Source organism: Podarcis cretensis, assembly GCF_951804945.1.
Source record: "Podarcis cretensis genome assembly, chromosome: 1".
NCBI lineage: Eukaryota > Metazoa > Chordata > Lepidosauria > Squamata > Lacertidae > Podarcis > Podarcis cretensis.
The window spans coordinates 40,775,530-40,797,500 of NC_137170.1; the positions used below are offsets into that span (position 1 = coordinate 40,775,530).

General features: G+C 38.6%; 1 protein-coding gene across 6 annotated transcripts in view; it reads left to right on the plus strand.

The window, feature by feature from the left end:
• Positions 1 to 21,971, plus strand: part of CDIN1 (CDAN1 interacting nuclease 1) — a 131,124-nt gene that overhangs the window by 25,155 nt on the left and 83,998 nt on the right. For 5 of the 6 annotated variants that reach the window (XM_079955316.1, XM_079955317.1, XM_079955315.1 and 2 more), the window contains exons 2-5: positions 8,361 to 8,406; positions 9,232 to 9,296; positions 17,014 to 17,074; positions 21,026 to 21,098. The exons of the other annotated variant lie outside the window; for it this stretch is intronic. In XM_079955316.1, the coding sequence (XP_079811442.1) occupies positions 8,361 to 8,406; positions 9,232 to 9,296; positions 17,014 to 17,074; positions 21,026 to 21,098 (245 nt within the window). The remainder of the gene's footprint in view (positions 1 to 8,360; positions 8,407 to 9,231; positions 9,297 to 17,013; positions 17,075 to 21,025; positions 21,099 to 21,971) is intronic. 6 annotated transcript variants of the gene reach the window in all.

The window sequence follows — 21,971 nt, forward strand, 5'->3', positions numbered from 1 at the left end:
GCCAGTGTTGCCCACGGCACCCCTGACCATCATTCAAGGCACCCTAGGGTGCCATGGCACACTGGTTGAAAACCACTGCCATAACTGATACACAACAAACAGCCTCTGAAGCCTTTTGTAACAATGATGCCAATCCTATTATTATTGATAGCTAAGAGCAGCTTTTTATCGCATGATTTAGTTGACTAGCTGTTTGAAATTATGATGTGACTGAATGTATTGTTGATATGGCTACGCATGGCAGATGTTATTTACTGGTTAAATTATGTGGTGGTGCCATGTATCATCCATTGAGAAGCAGATAAACCTCCAACTATTGAATAAGCCCTGCCCATTTTTAGAAGCACTCTCCTCCCAGTGATACAGTATCAGTAAAGTTGTATCTGGAACAGCCACACTGGTAAAGGGCAGGTAAGAAATCAAATAATGATTAATAATGTTGATGTGCCACATTACTCTTCCTCTTTCTAAGCAATCCCCCTTAACTCAAAGTTCACGCCTCTCAGCAGAAAGAGGGGACTTTTTTTTTTTTTAATCACTGCAGTCTAACCCTTATATTTTAGTTATCAGTTACATTGCTATAGTGGCTGGATGTTTCGTTCGGGTTTCAGTTGTTGCATATTAATTGCACATGAAAACACCTTTCTTACATGTTCGCTCCTACTTAAAGCTTTGTGAAGTCAACATTGTTTTTATTCTCAAGCTCACATATATTAATAGTACACAGACTTTCAAATCCCCCAAATATTTGATTCCATGTGATGAGGAGGAAAGAAACTAAACAAACAAACAAGAGAGCCCAATAATGATACATTCACCATTGTGACAAATTTACACAAGATTATGCCAAAATTTAAACAAAATGAGTGGAAGTTGCTTATGAATTTTTATACCTTGGAATACAAATAAATCAGGTGCAGATTCAGTTGTACAGGGCTACGTATCCATGACCAGAAAGGCCATATACCCCTCTAAAGACCTTCCTGGGAAGTGTACAATGAAGGGACAAATAAGTCTGGTTCTTTCTTCTCTCTAAAAACCACATATTTAGTATAGTGTCCAAATATTCACTATCACATGAATGAATAGAATTCTCATATGGAATGCCATAAAATCTTCCAAAGTGGTTGAGAACATTAAAACAAAAAGTGCAAATGCTTTCATATATTTTCAGACAAATAACTGCTTCAAGTCATTAGCACAGCCTTCTTGTGGATCCATAGCATTGTATTTATTCTTCATATTTAAATGTAATTTTTAAAAGCTTCAGATTTAAAATGCACTCAATCATAAGAAAAGACATGGGCGATGGGAGAATGAAGTTTCTTTAGGAAGAACAGATCCCTCAATTTTACAGTATCTTGATAATGTTTTTAAATGAAAAATCATTTGAGCCTTATCTTCTGCTGGCAATTTCCCTCTGTCTACTGTTAGAAAGTATTGGCCAACCAGGTCAGACAGTATTAAAGTTCAAGTGGCCCAGTGGGAAAAGTAATGGCCTTGTGCTACTATGAATTTTAAATGTTGCCATTTCTATGCATTGCACCATCATCTGTTCTCACACGTCACTAAATTGTATATAAGTTGTTAGACCAACTTGAGTGCCAAGGTCATAGGAATGATGACTTTTCTCAAGTAGTCCCCCTGCCTGAGTTTTATCATAAAGCTGTCCTTGTACTACATGAGATAAGCATCAGGTTGTCACATACATTTTTCTAGTTTTTATTGAACACAAACTAGAGAGTGAGGATGCATTACAACCTTTGTTTTCTTGCCTTGGATTTCATTCTTTTAACTTACACAAGAAAGTATTCTAAATACCTCATTACAGGTATTTTATCTTACAGTGTTTGTAGTAGTATTGTACAATCAAGAAACTTCATATACAGCTTGGCTTCCATGTTGACTATGCAAAGGAAAATATCCTGACTATTTATATCCAGGCACTCCTTGAGGGTTTTTTAGAAGTATCTCAACCTTCATTCATAGTATAGTTGGTCATTCTTTAATTGTCATAATAGATTATCTTCTACAGAGGGAGTGTGGCCCTGATAGTTGCTCACAATCTCTCAGTAGTTTTGATGTTATGAGATCCCTTTGATTTGGACTGTTTGCAGGACTTGGGCTTTGGGGTTGCTGTAATACGGAATTACCATTTCCCAAATAGGTAATTGGGCAGGATTTACCTAATGTGCCCAACATGAGAAGCCCTGCATAAGCACTTTCACTTTCATGAAGCAGGAGAGGGCGCTCAGGGGCGATTATGCCAATGGCCATGTCTCCGTGATACAGACCAGATCGGCCTCCACATCCATAATCAAATCGTAGATGAGCAAGGTCTTATTCCATGCCAACCTGGCATTCAGACCAGCAGCTGCAGATCAAGGGCTGGCACAAACCCAATTCCCCATGTTAGAAGAGGGTCTGGCATGTAGCAAAATAACCAACTGCCTGTGTCATTTACCCCTTACCCGGCCTGCCCCACCTCCCACACCTTACCTTCTCCTACCCTGAGCCACTGTGATTCCCACCCCCCATGCTTTCCCCCACTCCTCCCCAGGCACATCCTATGCCCTTTTACTTTAAACAAAAAGAAAAGAAAACCAAAATTTAAAAAACCCACAGATTAAGAGCCATTTTAAAAACAAATGTAAGACATGTTAAACAGTTGGGGCAATAAAACCAATAAAAGAACCTTCAACAGGAGCCCCTAGATAGTGCCCCAACCCAAGAGTTTCTTCCAGCTTTTTGTAGCTGGAATGAGTCCAAGGCCTGCTCTCCCAGGCCAGATGGAAAAGGCCTTCCAGGTAGGAACCTTTAAAATAAGCCCTTCCTAGCTCCTTTCAAAGTTTCTCTCTTACATAGAAAAAAACCCACACATTTGGAAAATTTAAAATGCTTTACTTACAAACTTTACAATTGTCAGATTCTCGTGCTTCAGAAAAAGTTGCACAGGCAGTAAAATTTAGCTCAGTTACAGAAGTGGAAGTTCTTAACGTTTGGTATAGCAACTCAGAAGTGGCTTGTGAAAGCCATATGTCTAAGCTGGAGCATCCAATTTAGCCTCTTCACACACTCAGCTTCTCAGGTAGACTGGACAATTGGCCTTATTACCTATTTCCTCCAAAGATGAGGGGAAAGTGACCTCACTAAGCCTGGCAGGACACCTTAATCTGTGGTGTTAACCCCTTTATGCATTAATTAGACCTAAGCATGTTGGCTCATGAGACTAGTTCTCCCACACTTACATCCAGATTATTTAACACATATATACATATACATACATACATACATACATACATACATATATATGTACACACACACACAATGGAAAAAATAAGCATATTTATTCAGAAGGTTTAAGATCACAACAGACCAGGGCAGATAAATATTGAAATATTTTAATTTTATATTTACAGTAGTACCTTGAGTTAAGAACTTAATTCGTTCTGGAGGTCTGTTCTTAACCTGAGGTACCACTTTAGCTAATGGGGCCTCCCGCTGCCAGCGCCCCACCGCCCCGCAATTTCTGTTCTCATCCTGAAGCAAAGTTCTTTACCTGAAGCACTATTTCTGGGTTAGCAGAGTCTGTAACCTGAAGCGTCTGTAACCCGAGGTACCCCTGTATCTGCTCTGGTCTGTTGTGATCTTAAACCTACTGAATGCTTCTAAATAAATATGCTTATTTTCCCCCATCCTCATGTAACTTTCTTTCTAAATGACAACTTAGGGCCTTTAAAGCTAAACTTTCCTAAACCTACACTGTCCAACTAATGCTGTGTTCTTCTCTTCTAAAACAGCTGATCATAAGACGGTGTTGGGCATTAAGCCTTTCTTTCAGTTTGGGTTCATCATTAGCCAGTGGTGTTACTATATAAATTCTCTTTCTGAACCCATGCAGAGCTCAACAGGATTGGGTTAGGGCCTCTTGCAGGATGGAGCAGGGTGAAAAGGAAATTGCAAGGGGCAAAGAGTGTCAGCACAGCATCTAAAGGGCTAGGCTGAACAAGCATATCTTCTAATAAAAAGGTGCATAGAGACTATAGAAGTTTAAACAGTAAATGCAGGGAGAGCAGTTTGGGTCTGCTTTCATCAGCTGAAATGACACTATAAAATCAGCTTCAACGTGTCTAATTGATTCTACTCTATAATTAGCACCAAACACTTTACAGTTTGTTACTGCATGCTTTTCCTTTGGTAGGGCCGTCAAGTTCTTTCCTTCTGTGGGGGATTCTTATTTCACTGCTGCTGCTGACTAAATTGCCTATGAGTTTATACAGCTTGCCTGCACCAGCTGTCTCCCCAGCCTCTAGAAGGAACCAGTTTGCAGTTGCTTCACTTGGGCTGTACAAAGGATCTGAAGGTTTCACTCTGCAGGAACCTCTGGAAAAACAGTTTCTTTAAAGGGACAAGCTCATTCAGGATGAAGCCAGAGCAAACTACTAGCAGGCATTTTATGGGTTTTTTCATATCATTGAGCAATTTTGAAAAAATGTAATGGTTTCATAATGTTTATATGAATAAATGCTTCTCTTAATTCTGTACTGCATTTTTTTTTTTTTTTACCAATTCATTTCTTCCTGCAAAGGAAGAAACAAATGTCACCTTCTAGCATTAGTTCAGTCTGGCTGACAAACTAGTTAACAGAGCAATCCTATACAGGTCTACTCAGAAGCCAGTACTTCAGCGGGCATACGATTGCAACCTAAATGACAGTTAAAGAATTAAGCAGACTCTGTGAATAACTGTAAATATATTTATGCTTATGCCCAAAGAAAGAATTTTCTGTTTTCCTGTATACATCATCATTAGTTATTGATGTTTAAAATGTTAACACTGTTAACTATTTTTATTAATATTAAATGATTTAATGGCAGGAAGATGTGAAAAATCATGACCAAACATCAAAACTTTGATGGAAGGGGGAGGCTAAGAGAGTCTGTGTACACCCTACATTGCACAACTGCATTGTAGCATAGGCCAGTTGGGTTTTAACTACCTGATAATTGCTTCTACCACTTCCTCACTCAGTTCAAGTAAATACTAAAAAGGGGGGTTTCTGAGACAACACTCCCAGTGTTTCCCGCCAGATCCCTCTAAGATTAACGAAGGGTAAACCAGCCCACATCTCCCTGCTTTTCCAGAGATCAGAGCCCTTGCAGTTCTTTATTACCCTGAATCTCCGATAACATGAACCCAAGATGCCTAGGAATGGGGTAGATTACAATAATCCTTGAGTTTGGCAAACACACATGCCAAAACCCCAGCAAACAAATTATAAGAATGGACACAGCAGGTTAAAAGTAACTGGAGTGGTGGGGAACTCACAGACAAACTTCACAGCCTATGGAGCATAACTGGTCAGTTGCAGGTTTTCTTGATGGCGGAATGGACCCTATTGGGAAGAACCACAGCCCACTGTCCCCACACCATACATAATTTAGACACTTTTATCATGCCACCTCTTTACCTTTTCTCTAAACTGAAAAGCCCTAGGTGCTCTAACCTTTTCCTCATATGGTAGTTTCTCCAACCCCTTGGTCATGTTGGTTACCATTTTCTGAATCTTCTCCAACTCCATAATATCCTTTTTGAGGGGGGGCAACCAGAACTGTGGGACGCAGAACTGTGTGGGACGCAGGTGGCGCTGTGGGTTAAAGCCTCAGCGCCTAGGGCTTGCCGATCGAAAGGTCGGCGGTTCGAATCCCTGCGGCGGGGTGCGCTCCCGCTGCTCGGTCCCAGCGCCTGCCAACTTAGCAGTTCGAAAGCACCTCCGGGTGCAAGTAGATAAATAGGGACCGCTTACCAGCGGGAAGGTAAACGACGTTTCCGTGTGCGGCTCTGGCTTGCCAGAGCAGCTTTGTCACGCTGGCCACGTGACCCGGAAGTGTCTCCGGACAGCGCTGGCCCCTGGCCTCTTAAGTGAGATGGGCGCACAACCCCAGAGTCTGTCAAGACTGGCCCGTACGGGCAGGGGTACCTTTACCTTTACCTTTAACCAGAACTGTACACAGTGTTGAAAGGCAGCCAAATAAATCAGTGAATGCTATCCTGTACATTTACAGAAATACTTAAAATATGGAATATTTCTCTTATTCCATAAGAAGAAAGGGGAATCGTTTTTGTTCCTTTGAGCAATAATACTTGAACACAGTTAATAATAATACCTTTATTGTCAATGTACAACCTGTGTACAATAAAATTAACTGAGCCTCCCCTCCCCCCCACAAACACTCAAACTCATTGCACTTTGTGCTTGTCGCACAACACACCAACCCCGAAAGTCAGTTGCACTATATTATTTTCTGTTCAGCAGCCTAACAGCCCACTGATAGAAACTGTTTTTTAGCTTGTTGGTACGACTGATTATACTTCTATATCTCCTGCCCAAGGGTAGAAAATTAAAGAGGTGCTGGCCAGGGTGTGAATCGTCCCTGAGAATTTTTCTTGCTCTCCTAAGGCAACGATCCCTTGCGATGTCATCTAGCGGGTTCAAGGGACAGCCCATGATATCATGTGCTGTGTTCACCACCCTCTGTAAAGACTTTCTGTCCATGGCTGTCAAGCTAAAGTACCACACTGTGAGACAATATGAGAGGACACTTTCTATTGTGGACCGGTAGAAGGAGGTCATCAATTGTTGTTTAACATTGTTCTTTCGCAAGACCCTGAGAAAATGGAGTCTCTGTTGGACTGAATAAAGATGCAGTCTACAAATTTGAGATGCAAAACCATGTACAATCTACTCCAAAGAAAAGCAGGAATAGAACTGTGAGTTGAGGCCTTATGAAGAGCAGTATGATGGGTGATTGCCGAGAAGTCACCAAAGAGCTTGTTTAGGACTGTGTGGCATGGTTTTGATGCTACAAGTTCAGTAGAGCAATCTGGTGTTGCAGAATGGAGCCACCTGGCAGAGAAGGAAAGATTCTCCCAATTACTACAGAGTGAATCCGTCTGCTACTGTAAATGGGAAGGCTGAGAAGGGCTAAATCCATTTGTGTATCTAGGTTTATTTCCAGCTCGGCTTTTGTTAAAATCTCCAAATACGTTCTGATTTTAATTACTAATAGAATAAGGATAATATTCAAGAATGTTATACCACTGTTCAAAATGCATTTGGGATAATATCTTTCCATTCAGCACATTGGAACATGAAAGCCAAATTAAATTCAACATTTTTTGTACTAGTTACAGGTAGGTAGCCGTGTTGGTCTGCCATAGTCAAAACAAAATAAAAGAAAAAAAATTCCTTCCAGTAGCACCTTAAAGACCAACTAAGTTAGTTCTAGGTATGAGCTTTCGTGTGCATGCACACTTCAGATTTTTTGTACTATAATGTAAGACTGCCGTCTGTGTGCAGTTTCTGAATATTAGAGCTGATTGTAATAAGACTCAGAAACCGCATTTGTAAAAGGAAAAAAATGTTAATTATTCATTGTGCATTCTGTACTACAGGGTCAATTTATTGAAACTGTAATTTGTTTAAGTTGCATCTGGATGTAAAATATATCAGAAGTAATTAATTGTGTTCAAGATGTGATGAGGTAGATATATCCATAAAGGACAATTGAAAACAGTAGCCGTGTGGTATTGATTGCCTTTTTTGAGAGAAGGGGGGAAATCTTGTCCCGTTTTTAAATGTTAGCTATTCAGAGAGAGAAATTCTCTCTTGGGGAGAATGTTTTCCAGGTTGCTTCATTGCCAGGTGTTTGACATTGAGTGGTGCTTTAAATGAATGAAGCTTATGGCAGCCTTTGGAAATGACCGACTCCAGGGAATCTCAGCTTCCTGCTGTGAAAGTTTCTATTTTCAAAGCACATCAGTTTTAGTAGGAATGTTACAGTGGTCCCATATGCTTCTTCTGACAGAGAGCTAAGTTTCTTCCCTGAATATGAGACAGCTACTGAAGAGGTTTCCTTTCTGCTAACAAAATGAATTTCAATATGTTGCCAATGAACAATCAGTACGTTTCCAACCGTTAATGGAATTTTAGCTCCCTCTCTTACTAATGGGAATTTGCTTTGTTTTCCTTCCCGTCTTCAGTACATGCTAAGGATACCCCACTTTGTGGGTTCTAAAGGTGGATAGGAATCACCAAAGCAAGATGCCCATTTGCTTTGAAACTCATGCTACATTTTGCCCCCCTTGCCCCTTCCTCATAAACTCTTTTTCTCACTCTCTCCTTGACCTAGCAGTAGGAAGCCTTTGTCTGAGGTGTTCATCTGGAACAACTTTTCCACACTTGTTTTCATGTTCTGTTAGATTACAGGGCAGCAGGCCTACCTTTGAAGCTCCTTTCTCTTTTGTTTCTTTGCAGTGCACTCCAGTAATTAACTTTGTCCTTCTTTTATTTGTTCCAGTCAATCGCAGTCCACTCTGCTGAGCATCTTCTCCCAGGAGTACCAGGTTAGAAGTTTTCTCCTTTGTGAGGGTTGACAGGTGCCTAATTGAATGATGAATGTCCCTTTATTTCTTTGTAATTGAACTGCCAGCTTTCTGATTGGTTTGGAGGATGTTCCCCTTTCCACTTCAAGCACCGCCTGAGTCTCAGTGGATGGCTGCCAAGCCTACCCATCCATCTGTCTAATAACATCTAGCCTTTGCTTATTTGGTGGACCTGTAATAAATTATGCTAAACCATTATTATTCTGACAATAATAATTTCCCTGTGTTGCGTGGTTCCATGTGCTAAATGTTTGCTGACTTGCACTGTCAGTGCCGCTTTCCATGGCTGACAGAGATGATGATAAATGACCATTGCCGGAGTGGCAGAAGGCAAGAGAGGCAGAAAATGGAGTCATTTATCATGAGATGACAGGTGTCAGTCAAGTGGCAAGTCTCAATGGAATTACTTTTTGTAGTTTTCAAATAAGTTGTTTTTAAGCAATGTTCTTCCTGGTTAAAAATGCCAATTGAATTGTAAAACCAGAGTGCAGAGGACTTGGGTGGAATTGATTTGAAGGGAAATTAATATAAAGGTTGAAAGAGAGAACAAGTTTTTCTCTGCCCTCTGCAACCCTTAGCAAACTTATTTAGATTCAATTACTATGACCTTGCTGCCTTTTACATATATGCTGTATTGCAGTACAGTCAAAAGATGTTTCATTCAATGAATAAATGAAAAATAATTTCCAGGCATTAATCTAGGATTTCAGGGCTTTCTTGGGCATTCATGTTTGGTGCTGGCTTTCTTTTTGAATATCATAAAGCTCTGTTGTTTTTCTTTTAAAGAAATTAATCAAAAGAACACATGCCAAGCATCACACTCCGGAGGCAACCGAGGCTTACTATCAAAGGTATGAATTAAGACCATTAACAGGAGTACTTGCTAATTTGTGATCCAAAATATGTTACAGATCATAATTTCATTGTCTGTGGTTTCTTAAAGAACATGCTTCCTTGTGTTAGGAGACTTACCGTTTTAGGTCTACCAGTAAGCTTTCCAGGATAAGTGGCACTTAGCCAACTTCATGAGAATACCTCTAGACCACAATTCAGTGCACCGCTATGCATATGGAAGTCCCACTGACTTCCATGAGGCTTAAGTGCATATAATTTGCTGCTGGATTTTAACCTTGATCTGTGGCAGTATTCTTTATTTTACATGCTAAGGGGCAGATTTAACTATCAGGTTCTGTTAGTGAAAGCTAGCACAAAGACCCCTGCCACCACAATGAGGCTTCCCTCCTCCTGTGTGCCTCCCCCCCATGCCTTTCCCAGATCTGCTGTTAAGAACCTCCAAAACTGTGGGTGGAGGATGAAAGGGAAGGTTGTTGTTTTGAGTAAACACAAATGCTTGTGTTGATGCAACGATCTCCTTACCACTACGCTGAATTCCACCCAAAGTTTCACGCTTTCCTTAGTCTAATGAATAGTACTGGTGACACATATTTACCACGTTAAGTGTGCCTACATTGTAAGAAACATTTATAATTTTAGCTATTCTGTTATTTAATAAAAATGGTATCCAGATATAAAGGATTTACAACTTGGGACTGTGCCTGTTTTAGAAACAATGATGTCAAATACTACTTTTAAAGGAGGCATAAACCTTTAATATGTCATTTCATAAAACTGTTATGTGATTATGTGCACCTGGAGTTAATAAATTGTAATTGACACTTGTTATATGTTGTCTGTAGCTCTATTGACATAGACCTCTCAGCCACATAATTGGGGCGTATTGATATCTCGTAGAGATGTGCAATTAAAATTTTACTATACAGACCGACATGTGTAAAGTCTGCACAGTGAGATTGTACCTATGATTATAGATGTCTGATATTTATGATTTAACAGTATCCTAATAAACAAAAGCATTTTAGAACTTGGCCCTAGCTGACTACATAGTACACGTATGAATCTATTATGTAATAGATATTCACCAATGCAAAAACCAGCAAAAGTGTACTATACTCTCTTCCATTTACAATCTGTTGCCTCATATTAAAGTAGCTACAGTGGTTCTAATGTCTTCCTTATAGCTGCTATATTTCGTTGCTCCCAGATTAGGAAAAAAAATTACATAGTGAGTAGATCAGCCAGAGTAAATCAGCTGGGTCTTGTTACTATATAGACTTGTGTGTTATGATGTCCTTGTTACATAAACTATGTAAAATGATGTATAATGTATGAATCAAATGGGAACAATATCATGTAGTGTAACTTTTTTGTTTTTAAAATGTTACGCATAAAACGTGGTTTGTAATGTTGATTTTACTTAATCCCAGAACTGTGAGAATGTTTGTTTTTAAACATGTCACGAGAGATGTTATTAAAAACACCCAATTCACTCTGTTAACTGTTGTAGCCAATCTCATCTTGTGTATCAATCGCAGGGATAATTCTCACCGAGATCTGTGAATTTAATACTCCTTATTATCCAAATTCTCAGTTTTTCTTTGTTATTATTATTTTGTATACTGGTTTTTCAAAACCAAATGTCCTCCCAATCATAATTGGAAAATTATGTACAAAGAATGCAGTAAATTTTATCAAAATCCTGTCACTAAGCATCACAAACAAATTGGGGGGAAAGCCACCCTAAAACTAACTGAGCATCCTTGAAACAAACATAAAAATTGGTACTGCCAGCCTAACATCATGAAATCCATTAACTTAAGCTAGCAGTTATATTTTTATGTTTGTTTTAATAGCAGGCATAATTACAGCCACCCATCCCCTCACCCCCATTAGACCTGTGACTCATATCAACCTACAAAACTCTTGCAGCAAATATTGTCAGTTCAGCTTGCAGTGGCAGTGCAGCTAAGGTGAGGAGTGATGTGCTAGGGCTAACTTCTGCTGTTCCCCCCAACAGAGCCATAATGAGTATGGGATAAAACAGCTACTCTGACAACGTCCACACCATACATTTAAAGCATGATGATACCACTTTAAACAGTAATGGCTGCTCCCAAAGAATTCGGGGTGCTGTATTTATTTATTATATTTAGATACCACCCTTCATCCAGAGATCACAGGGCATAAATTTACAAAGTGAAAACACAAAATACACAATAAAAACAGAAACAAAGCAAACTATTAACCCTCATCCCACAGAAACATACCTGTTTTTAATTGCTTTTATTGATAATGTGTTGTTTTTTGTGACCAACTTCTGGACTCCATCACAATGAAGCAGTGTGTATAAATATTGTGGAAATAAAATAAAAAATAACCTATATTATTACAAATTTTTTATTATTATTATTATTATTATTATTATTGAATTAATACCCTTCCCATCTGGCTGGGTTTCCCTAGCCACTCTGGGCGGCTCCCAATAGAATATTAAAAACACAATTATTAAGTATTAAAATATTAAAACAGTCCTCTAAAATAAGCTGTTGTAAGAATGCTGACAACATGTGTTTTAATCTCTTACTGTTAGTTTTAATAACCTGTAGTTCATTAAGGGTGCTGAGAGTTGTTAGGAGACCCCTATTCTCACAAAATTTAAATTCCTGGAATTTTCTATGGAGGAGGATTGATTGTTAAACCACCCTGGGAACCACTTCTCAGGGAGATGGAACAACAAGTAGGGCCCCCTCTGTCAATCTTAACACACAGAGAAGTCTGTAAGGAAGGTGGTGGTTTGTTAGGTATTTGCCACCATTTAGGACTTTACACACCAATGTGAGCACCTAGAATTGGCTCTGGAAATGAAGTGGCAACCAGTGTAGCTGCTTTAAAATAGAGGTTATCTGAGATCTAAATGGAACCCCTGCCAGTAATCTAGCACTGTATTTTAAACCAGTTGGAGTTCCTGAATACATCAAGCACAGGCTCATGTACCACACACTGCAATAATCCAGTCTGGAAGTTAGCAGAACATGGAGTACAATGGCCAAGTAATTGTTGTCCCAAAGGGTCCATAGTCTGTGAACCATCTGGAGCTGGTAAAAGTCACTCCCAGCCCCCTAGGTCATTTGAGAGCCTCATTTCTTACTTGTGGGTTCCAACCTTAATAGTTGTTCTTCTATTGTTGACCACTGAGCCACATGTGAAAAATTAGCTTATTCCAATCCACTGACAAACCAGCTTCCATACTACAGTTTTGAGTATTGAAGTTTGCATGTTCTTTGTTCACATTAAATACAGCAATTACTTCCATAGATCTGTTGGGGTTCCCTGGATAAGTTTCTGAATGTACATTGAATAATGGGTTAATTACTGATCTTGTGGGTGGGTGGGTAGGGGGACACCGCCAAGACCTGCTCGCCATCTTGGAAGCAGAGAAATTTAAGGGCGGGTGTTTGTTCAGTTCATATACAGTATACGGTGGAGTTCAACACTGCACTTTGCCAATCATTCTGTCTGTGCAAGCATTGTGGAATGATCCCCCTAATCTTCCCGCACATGCTGTTCTGACCCCCAGAGCCAATTCCCACACATGCAATGTGGTGGTGGTAGGGATCTTGTTGCTTACCCAGGGCTTCCACTGATGGCGCTTATTAAGTGAATCCACAATGTTTAAGAATGGTTTAAGGAAACCTATTTCAAATCACGGTTTTGCATCCTGGTTTCTGGCTAGTCTTTGTCCTTAACATTAAAACATGGCTACAGAAAACAAACCATAGCTGAGGATTATTACGCTGGCTACATCATTGTTTAATGACCTCTGTCTAGATTATCCAATGGTCTGTTGACTGTTTCCTTAACACGATAATTTGTATCTCAGGGGTCATTACAAAGCATCACTTCACCAGGAAACCTTATTATATTTAGGCTGCAATCCTGTGTACTCTTACCTGAGAGTAAGCTTTACTGGACATAGTTGAATTTACTTCTGAGTAAATATATATTGCACTTTTAATGTTTATTTAAATAAAGTTTTAAATAAGGAAGGTGCAAGCTACTTATTAGGTAAAATATGTTAATGTTTGCACTATGTTAATAAACAATGATCCTTCAATTCATTTATTTAGGTGGCTGTGTAAGTGATAAATAAAAATAAGCAGAATTCTCATTCAATAAAATATTAATTTGGGAGTCTGTCTTCTTTATTTATCATTAAAATACTCTTGTCTCTTTGTCCCCCAAGACCAACTGTAATTTTAGAGCTCTAGGAGAGAAAAAATCTAGGTTGTCTTTTCTCTTTTCATTCATTATGTAAATTCCAAAAGCAAGCTGCTTAGGTCATTTTCTGACCTGTGCTGCAAATATCAGGGTCAGCATGAATGTGGAGCATGGACTGAGAATAACAGGTCAGTAGGTTCAGGGTAAAATGCATAACATGGTGGAGATATGTTTGGTCCCTAGTGAGTTTAATGGTAACTATTTCCAACAATGGAATAATTAACTCGATAGCCACCCATTTGACTACATGCGGATTCTGAATATTCTCATCCGAGCATACCCTTAAGTGCTGTGGTTTATATTTCATATGAGAGAGAGAGAGAGAGAGAGAGAGAGAGAGAGAGAGATATTTCACAGTAAGGGGATATGTGCCAATTTCTCTTAATGTTGCAGCATATGCATCCTTCTTCCTGTAGTTCTTATTTTGTTTTCAATTTCTCCCCTACATTTCAGTTGATAAAGAGCCTCTAGGGTAGCTTGACAACTTAATTGTGTATTTATTATTATACTGTAAACCACATTGTGATATTTGGCCAGAAGGTGGTATGTTAACAACAACAACTAATAATAATAATAATCCAATAAATATACCACTTTTTCATTCTGATAATAATGACAACAATAGCCTTGCTTGTTTAGCTACTTGAAACTGATGTTGCAAAATACTGCATGAGAGAATGTATGGTAAAGGACCCCTGAACATTTAAGTCCAGTCAAATTCGACTATGGGGTGCGGCGCTCATCTCCACTTTCAGGCCAAGGGAGCCAGCGTTTGTCCACAGAAAGCTTTTCTGGGTCATGTAGCCAGCATGACTAAATCCCTTCTGGCTCAACAGGACACTGTGATGGAAGCCAGAACACACAGAAACACCATTTACCTTCCTGCTGCAGCGGTACCTATTGATCTACTCGTGATGGTATGCTGTCAAACTGCCAACTTTACAATCGGCGAGCACAAGAGGCTTGGTGGTTTAGACCACAGAGCCACCCGCATCCCAGAGAATGTATGACTAGCATGGTACAGCGTTCTGCAGCTTAGTCCACATACTACTTGCTAAAAGAGCCCTGCTGGATCAGCCAAAGGCCCATCTAATCCAGCACTCTGTTCTCACAGTGCCCAAACAGGTGCCCCTGGCAAGCTTGCAAACAAAACCTGAACACAACGGCACTCTTCCTACCTGTGATTCTCAAGAAAGCAGAGGATGGGTATCACCTGTGTGAGTGCAGTCAACTTCAGTCACCATTTTCGTGGGTTCTGTTGGAGGCTGACCATTCATTTCTATGTTCCATTGCACCCACATGCTGGCTTCCATGGCAGCTACCAGTGATGTGACAGCACTTTTTTTTAAAAAAAAGTCCATACAAACTGTGAATGGTCTTCTTGGTGGTGAAATGGTGATACTGCAGACCTAAACACCAATGCACCTACTACTTGAATGGAAAAGAAAGCTCTTGTCAGAATTTGCCTCCTGCAAACAGAGGGACTCCTTTCCAATGGATAAATCCCCCTGATTGAACGAGAGGAAAGAGGCAATATTTGTTGACTCTTCCCTCCTCTTGAAGGTACTTATGTAGCCAGAAACCTTTCTCTGGAAGGTTGTGGAGTTCCTCTGGAACAGCATGGGAGATGGCTCTGAGGAAACAAGGGGAAGCTTAAACATCTTCTCCTTTCTGCCAGTGGGAGCATCCTGAGTAGAACTGCATTCAAGGGAGTCTTCCACCAACAGGTGCAACTTCTGGTTCCATTGCATCAACTATCCAAGGGCTAATCATCATCTTAGCCATTAAAGTACAGTTCTCTAGGTGTGTCATTTGCAAAATGAATATTGGCAATTCTGACTAATTTTATAAATGTATGGAAATTCATATCCCGGTGAATGTTGTGAGTCCCCCTCATTGTGACTGTCAGCATTTACTTCTTCATGCCTGAAATGTGGGGAAATATATATATATATATATATAAACTTGGAACCATTCACAGAATTGACCTGAGATGGTTGGCGTTCACCAAAATTTGGACATTTACCATTCACATGTCCTGGTTCACCTGACATGGTCAGCCAGGATCACATGAACATGTGGGCTCTTGGAAAGGAACTCACAGCTGTTTCACTCTTCCCTGTCCTTTTAGCTTCTGCACTTCCCTGAGCTAAATCTGGCTTGACGTGTTGTCTGAACTGGGACTCATGGTTAAGTGCTTTCCTCACTAACCATGAACTGTAGTCAAGAACAGACCATAGTTTGGCCTATCATGTCATGAACCAAAGCCAATATATCTTAAACTATAATTATGAACTTTGACCTAGCTATTAAAAAAAAACATACTTGGGTACAGATACCTATTTTATAGAAAGCAAAAGATTGTTTTCAAATATTTGTGAAGTAGGGTCATGGGGTCCCATCTGAGAAGACAAACCTGCAGGAACATGCTTATGAACTAAAAGTGGCGACCATTTTGCACACATTTGATTGGCACACAACCGTGCGTGCCGTTTTTGGCCCTTGTGGGGGCAGGATGGGCTTAACATGCACTCCACTGATACACGTGATGACCCGGAATGCAACCCTCGTGCAAACAGGGAGTTGCCTGTACACCCACACTTCAAGTTAATGGCTTTTACTGACTTGCAGGATATCAAAATACACTGCTCTTTTTCATTGGACATCACAACTGCCTTCTTTAATGTTGTCCCTCCTGTGGCAATATTTGTTGGAGCTGAATGTGTACAAAGTATGATCAAGAAAATACAGGCAGCAACCATTTTGCCCAGGGGTTCCATTTCAGCACACATCACTGGAGCGTGCATAAGGCCACCCTGTTCCGCTCCTGCCCAATACCGTCCCATTTTAGGGCCACTTCTGGGTCAGCAGCAACGGGCGTATGTGTGATCGCGTGCCAGTTGGACACACATTAAATAGTCACTGCCTGTAAAAGTCATACTGCCTGGTGTAGCTCACGGGAAGAGGTAAATAATAACAATCAGGATTTTCCTGTACACACTTAACCAGGAAAACACCATTGAACTCAATGGAACGCATCTCTGAGTAGAAATTCAGAGAGTTTGAAGTCTGAAAGCCAGCCTGAGGAGCAGTTCAAGTGAGCTCACCTTATAGGTTCGTGCCTGACTTTGCCCACTGAGACCAGCTTTCAGACTACTCCATCCACAAGCCACAATCAGCACCTCAAATGTAGGACTTTAATAATGAAGTGGCATAGATATTTCTGATTTGCTCATGAAGGAGAAGCAATAGTAGAGTTTGGTCACCAGGAACTGTTTTGCAAAAAATTATATTTTAAGCTAACTTTACTTTCTTCAATCAGTTTCTTCCTGGAATTTTCCAGAGAGGGAGAAAGAAAAAGAGAGACTTAAGACTTAAGTGATGACCTTTTCTTTAAATCTGCAATATTATTTTTATTTTTGTATTGTCTAGGTACCTTAATGGAGTGATAAAAAATGCAGCTTCTCCTGTATTATTGGACCTGGCCAATGAGGTAAAACATTTTTAAAAATCATCTTTCTCTGGTAAACATAAGAGGCTTATCTTCAGTGACTTTTATTTAAAACTATAATTGGTTTCAAGATGCATCACACATTTAAAATTGTTCTGTTGTCTGTCAGTACTTACAGTAATTAAACAAAATACATTTATTAGTTAATCAGTTAATGTAATTAATATTTTACCTTCAAGGTGAATGTGCAAATAGCACATTTATTCTTTGATTGAAAGGTTCCTTCCTCTTCCCTTTTTAAAAGAAATCTAGAAAGAGAAGAAAAATGCTGATTTTAAAATGCTGATTTACTTTCATCTACTTCAGCATTTTAATAATTAATGAATTTAATTTCGTGTTAAGTTTTCTTTTCATAAAGATAAACAAAATGTAAGATTTTACAATAAGTGTCAAAACAATTGCATTTTTAAAATCTTCCTTTTAGCATGTAAATTATAGCAAAAGGAAACAGTTTAATATTAATTTCTGTTCTTCATGTACACCGTAGTTCAAAGAACTGATAATCTGACATTTGTGTTATAGTTACCCAAATTTAGAGGTGCAATAAGTTTTTGCAGTTTGGTGGTGACAGATTTATGTCCAGTGTAGGTGGACAGTGATGGACAGGAGCTTAGATTGTAGGCACTGAGGTCCCTGATGGGCTTGCTTAAACACTGGCTGCATCACCCATCCAATGAGCTTGAGGAAGATTGGACCATGATCAGTGCTTTTAGGGGTGGACCAGAGTGAAGACAGCTCCATCTACCCCTAGTTTATTTATGGCGAAGATTTCCAGAAGCAGCTTTTCTGCTACAGCACAAAATGTTTATAATTATGACAGATGTCTATCTAGGGAGAGATGTAACTTTAATCTCTTAATATATTGATTTGCAGCAATAACTATCTTAATTGATAGGCTTTGAAATTCTTCTACAAGCCTTAGAAGAATATCCTGAAATGCACGATATTGTGTTGATTTTTAAATAGTAAAAGGTGGGAAATTACATTAAAAATTATGTACTTGGAATATAAGCGGAACAGTAGAAGCTATTCCTACATGTTACATTAGGAAGGAAGTATGTCTTTTCTGTAAGCTTCTGTCTGATTTACATTACTGTGGTCTGCAAATGAGCAATTACCTATCAGTTACTAGATGTTTCTAATGGTCTATGAAGTGTCTATACATTGTAATAATAGAGTGAACATACGAAAGGGATTGCTTTGTATTAGTGCCAAAGGATGCTTCTTGAGCTTTCTGACATAATGTTTCAAGTTACACCGTTCTCTTTTTTCCTTTTAAACAAAGAAATATTGTAATGGAACAGATCCTTAGTAAATAACATGCATTGCATGGAGATTGTCATAGCAGAGTACCTCGTGGGTGCAAAGTAATATAATGTTAGTAGTCTTCTTGGCATATATTTTCCGTTGCATTTTCCCTTTGTACATGCAGTTTCTATTCACATGCAGATAATACACTTAATTTCTAATACCGGAAGCACTTGTTTAACCATATACTATATATGTGCAACCTAACAATTCATATTGTTAGGTTTCATTTGGTTTTAAAAGAAACTTGGAGATAAAATTATGGTTAAAGAAAAAGTTATTTTCAGTAACTTAATTTACTGCTAGCAAAGTAGCAGGTATATTTGAAAGGTAATGTTTTTTGTGACTGCTTCTGGTGCATTAGGGAAATGTGGCAGTAACAAGCACGAGATCACTGCTTCTACACAATCAAGCTGCCATTTTTATATGATAGTTAATATTTAAATGGCATACTCCTGCATCTGCTGACAATTGGTATAATGGTAATACTTTATGAGTCAATATATATTTAATCAGTAGAAACTGTAAAAATTGATGAGAAATATATAACATAGATGCATTACAATGCGTAGCATCCTTCTTAAATAAGAATAGGCCTCTGTTGTTTTGTTTTTTTCAGTGTCCAAGTTATTGTAAAATTTCAGGTATTAGATATGTTAATTTTCTGCATCCAGAAGGTTAATTTAAAAAACAACAACCCTCAAAACTCTGATGTGTGTTAAGAATAATAAAATTAGTTCACACCAGGCAAATATTTTCTAGTGGGATTTGAAGCACTATGAATTTTACTTACATGCTAAATTCTGACATGAAGCATGATGGCCCTATTTCAGAGAAAGATGGGTGCATGATTAATATGAAAATTAGGCAGATGCAAGTACCTGAACTAATAAGGTAGTCCTTATTCAGGCTGGACTACCTTCAGTAATTTCACCATTTTTCATATGTCAGCTCTGATGTGGGTTACTGGAAATAAGCAGTTCTGTAGAAAGCATTCCTTTCTACTTGGGGAATTTAAGGGCATCCAAGTACATATATTTATTTGGAAAAAATATGTACAAATAAGGGCACCTTTTAGGGTTTTCTAGTTTCTAATTTTGTATGAAATGAAAATGTATATTAATACACATGAAAACATCAAGAAAATAATGATTGTCAAAATGCAAGTGAGGTTTAGTCATCTATTGTGAAGTAAAAAGTGCTTTATTCACTAGAGTATTGTAATTTGCATTTTTTTTAAAAAAAATGCTGATATTCAGAGGATACTGCAGCTCATTTTTTAAATAAATACATGCCTTTAAATGGAACAGGGTCTATCTCAGAAAATATCTGTATATCTTAAATATATTTTAGAAAACCTCCTTTCTGAGGTACATAAGATTCATTTTTTCTCATAACCTTAATATTCTTCTAGAAAGCACACTGGTTGATCTTGAATTAGCATTAGTGATTTATTACATTTGGTGATTATCAATAAGAGATTGTTAAACAACAGCCTATCTGTTTCTCTTTAACAAATTGTCTGAAATATACTAGATTTGGGTTTGGAGGGAAGTAATTTCGATTTGGGTATTTTTTATTAACCTTTAAAAAATGTGTTACAATGCTGTTAATTGCCTGCCTGAAGAATCAGAACCTATAGGTTTGTATCATCTAAATGAAAATGCAGTATATTGCTGGGTCTGTTTTTATTTAAGATTTTTAAAAATCCATCCTTCATTCTACATTGTTGTTAAAAATAATGTGGAAATGGTCTGTTTAGGTAAAATGTATGTGCATTTTTGTGTATGTGTATTTTGCATTCCATGTGCACATTTTGTTGATAAGTGGAAGCTATTGTTGCATGTTAGTTGGTTTTTGCTTCATGCAGTGTACATTAAACTGTGTGCTTTAGGTTGAAAATAGTTGAGAGATAAAGGCCACTTAGAGCTTCATTCATATTCCTTGCCACAATGCCATTCAGGTTCCCGGTAAATCATATATACTAAAACTGGTCCTGAGTTATGACAGATATGACACTGCTCCTGAAAAAGAGGGAGGTATCAAAATGCTTGGATGAACCCCAAGATTTGCTGCAGTAGAAAAAAAATATTGAGAGGGGGGACTCAAGCAGGCCACCATAAAACAGCCCAGTAAGGGTTGAGCGTGCTCAGTGGCCACACAGTGTCTGTTGTGGTGGTGAACATGAAACGACAGAGGAGTAATGGAATGGAGAATCCAGAAAGAAGGTATGACTGGCTATAACAGTGGACAAGAGCAGGCCACCTCGACACTTGATTATAGGTCCCACTTGCAGTGTTCTTCAAACATGATGGTAGTCACAGAACAGAGTACTGTAGTTTAAGTTTTTTGCACAAGTAAATATCCTGCAACGTAACACCACAAATAACAAAAACAAATGTGGCTAAGAAAGCATGTAATAAATGTGAATGAGATCATAACTTTAAAAAGTCTTGGTAATTGTGATGTAACCTGATTTATATCCTAGGTCAGGTAAGTGTATGTTTCCGAAAGGATAAATGGAGTGATATAGAACAAATCCCTAACACCCCTTTGTTGATATAAGTGATAACATGGAACCACATTTCAAAGACAGCTGAAGTTGTTCTTCATCTTTCCCCTGAGGTGGATTTTGCCCCATCGCTGATGGCTCGAATAGTGTTGGAAAAATTTCTACAAGAACAAGAAGGATCAATCCGTAAGTATTTTTTAATAAATATTTAGCTTCATATAATTACAATTAGCTACAAATAACAAGATAGAATTATAATTAAGCTAAAGAGAGAATTTTTTTAGTCCTGAACCTTGGATAGCTCATTATTTTCATGCATGATGGTTAGATCTGCTCTGACTGAACATGTAATAATAATTAGTAAGAATAATGTTATTATTTGTACCCTGCCCATCTGGCAGGGCTGCCCCAGCCACTCTGGGTGGCTTCCAGTATATACAGAAACATAATAAAACATCAAACATTAAAAACTTCCCTGTACAGAGGAATGTTATCCAGGATATGCATATATTCTTTTCTTCTAAAGTATTTTTTCACTAAGAACATTCATATAAAGTTGAAAGGGCAGTAGCCAGCCTAGTCATATTCAGAGTAGACTCACTAATTTCAATATGTTTTCTCTTACATCCATAAAGTGATAGCGTTTCAGTTGCATTTCTTGCTGTCGCACATTAAAATGACCCTAGTTAAGGCAATTTTGAATACGTAGCACAAAGGTGTTTCTGTTCCCATTTTAGAAGGAGCTTTCAAATTATTCTGTCTCTTAAGGTAAAATATTATGGGCAGAATACAACCAATATTAACGATTGTTAAGCCCTATCCATGTCATTGGGGAAAGTAAGCACGTGCTTAACTCTCTTCCGTTTAAGTGAAAGAGACCAGCATGTTTAACTGTGGCAGGATCAAGCCATAAATAATTATAGGAAAAACAATTTTTGAAAAGAAGCCTATGCTATGTTAAAATTCTGCAGGCTTCGAGTAATGCAGCTGGTAAATGCAAAAGTGAATGTAACCAAGCTCAGTGCTGGGGGGGGGGATATGAAAGAATGAATAAAGCTT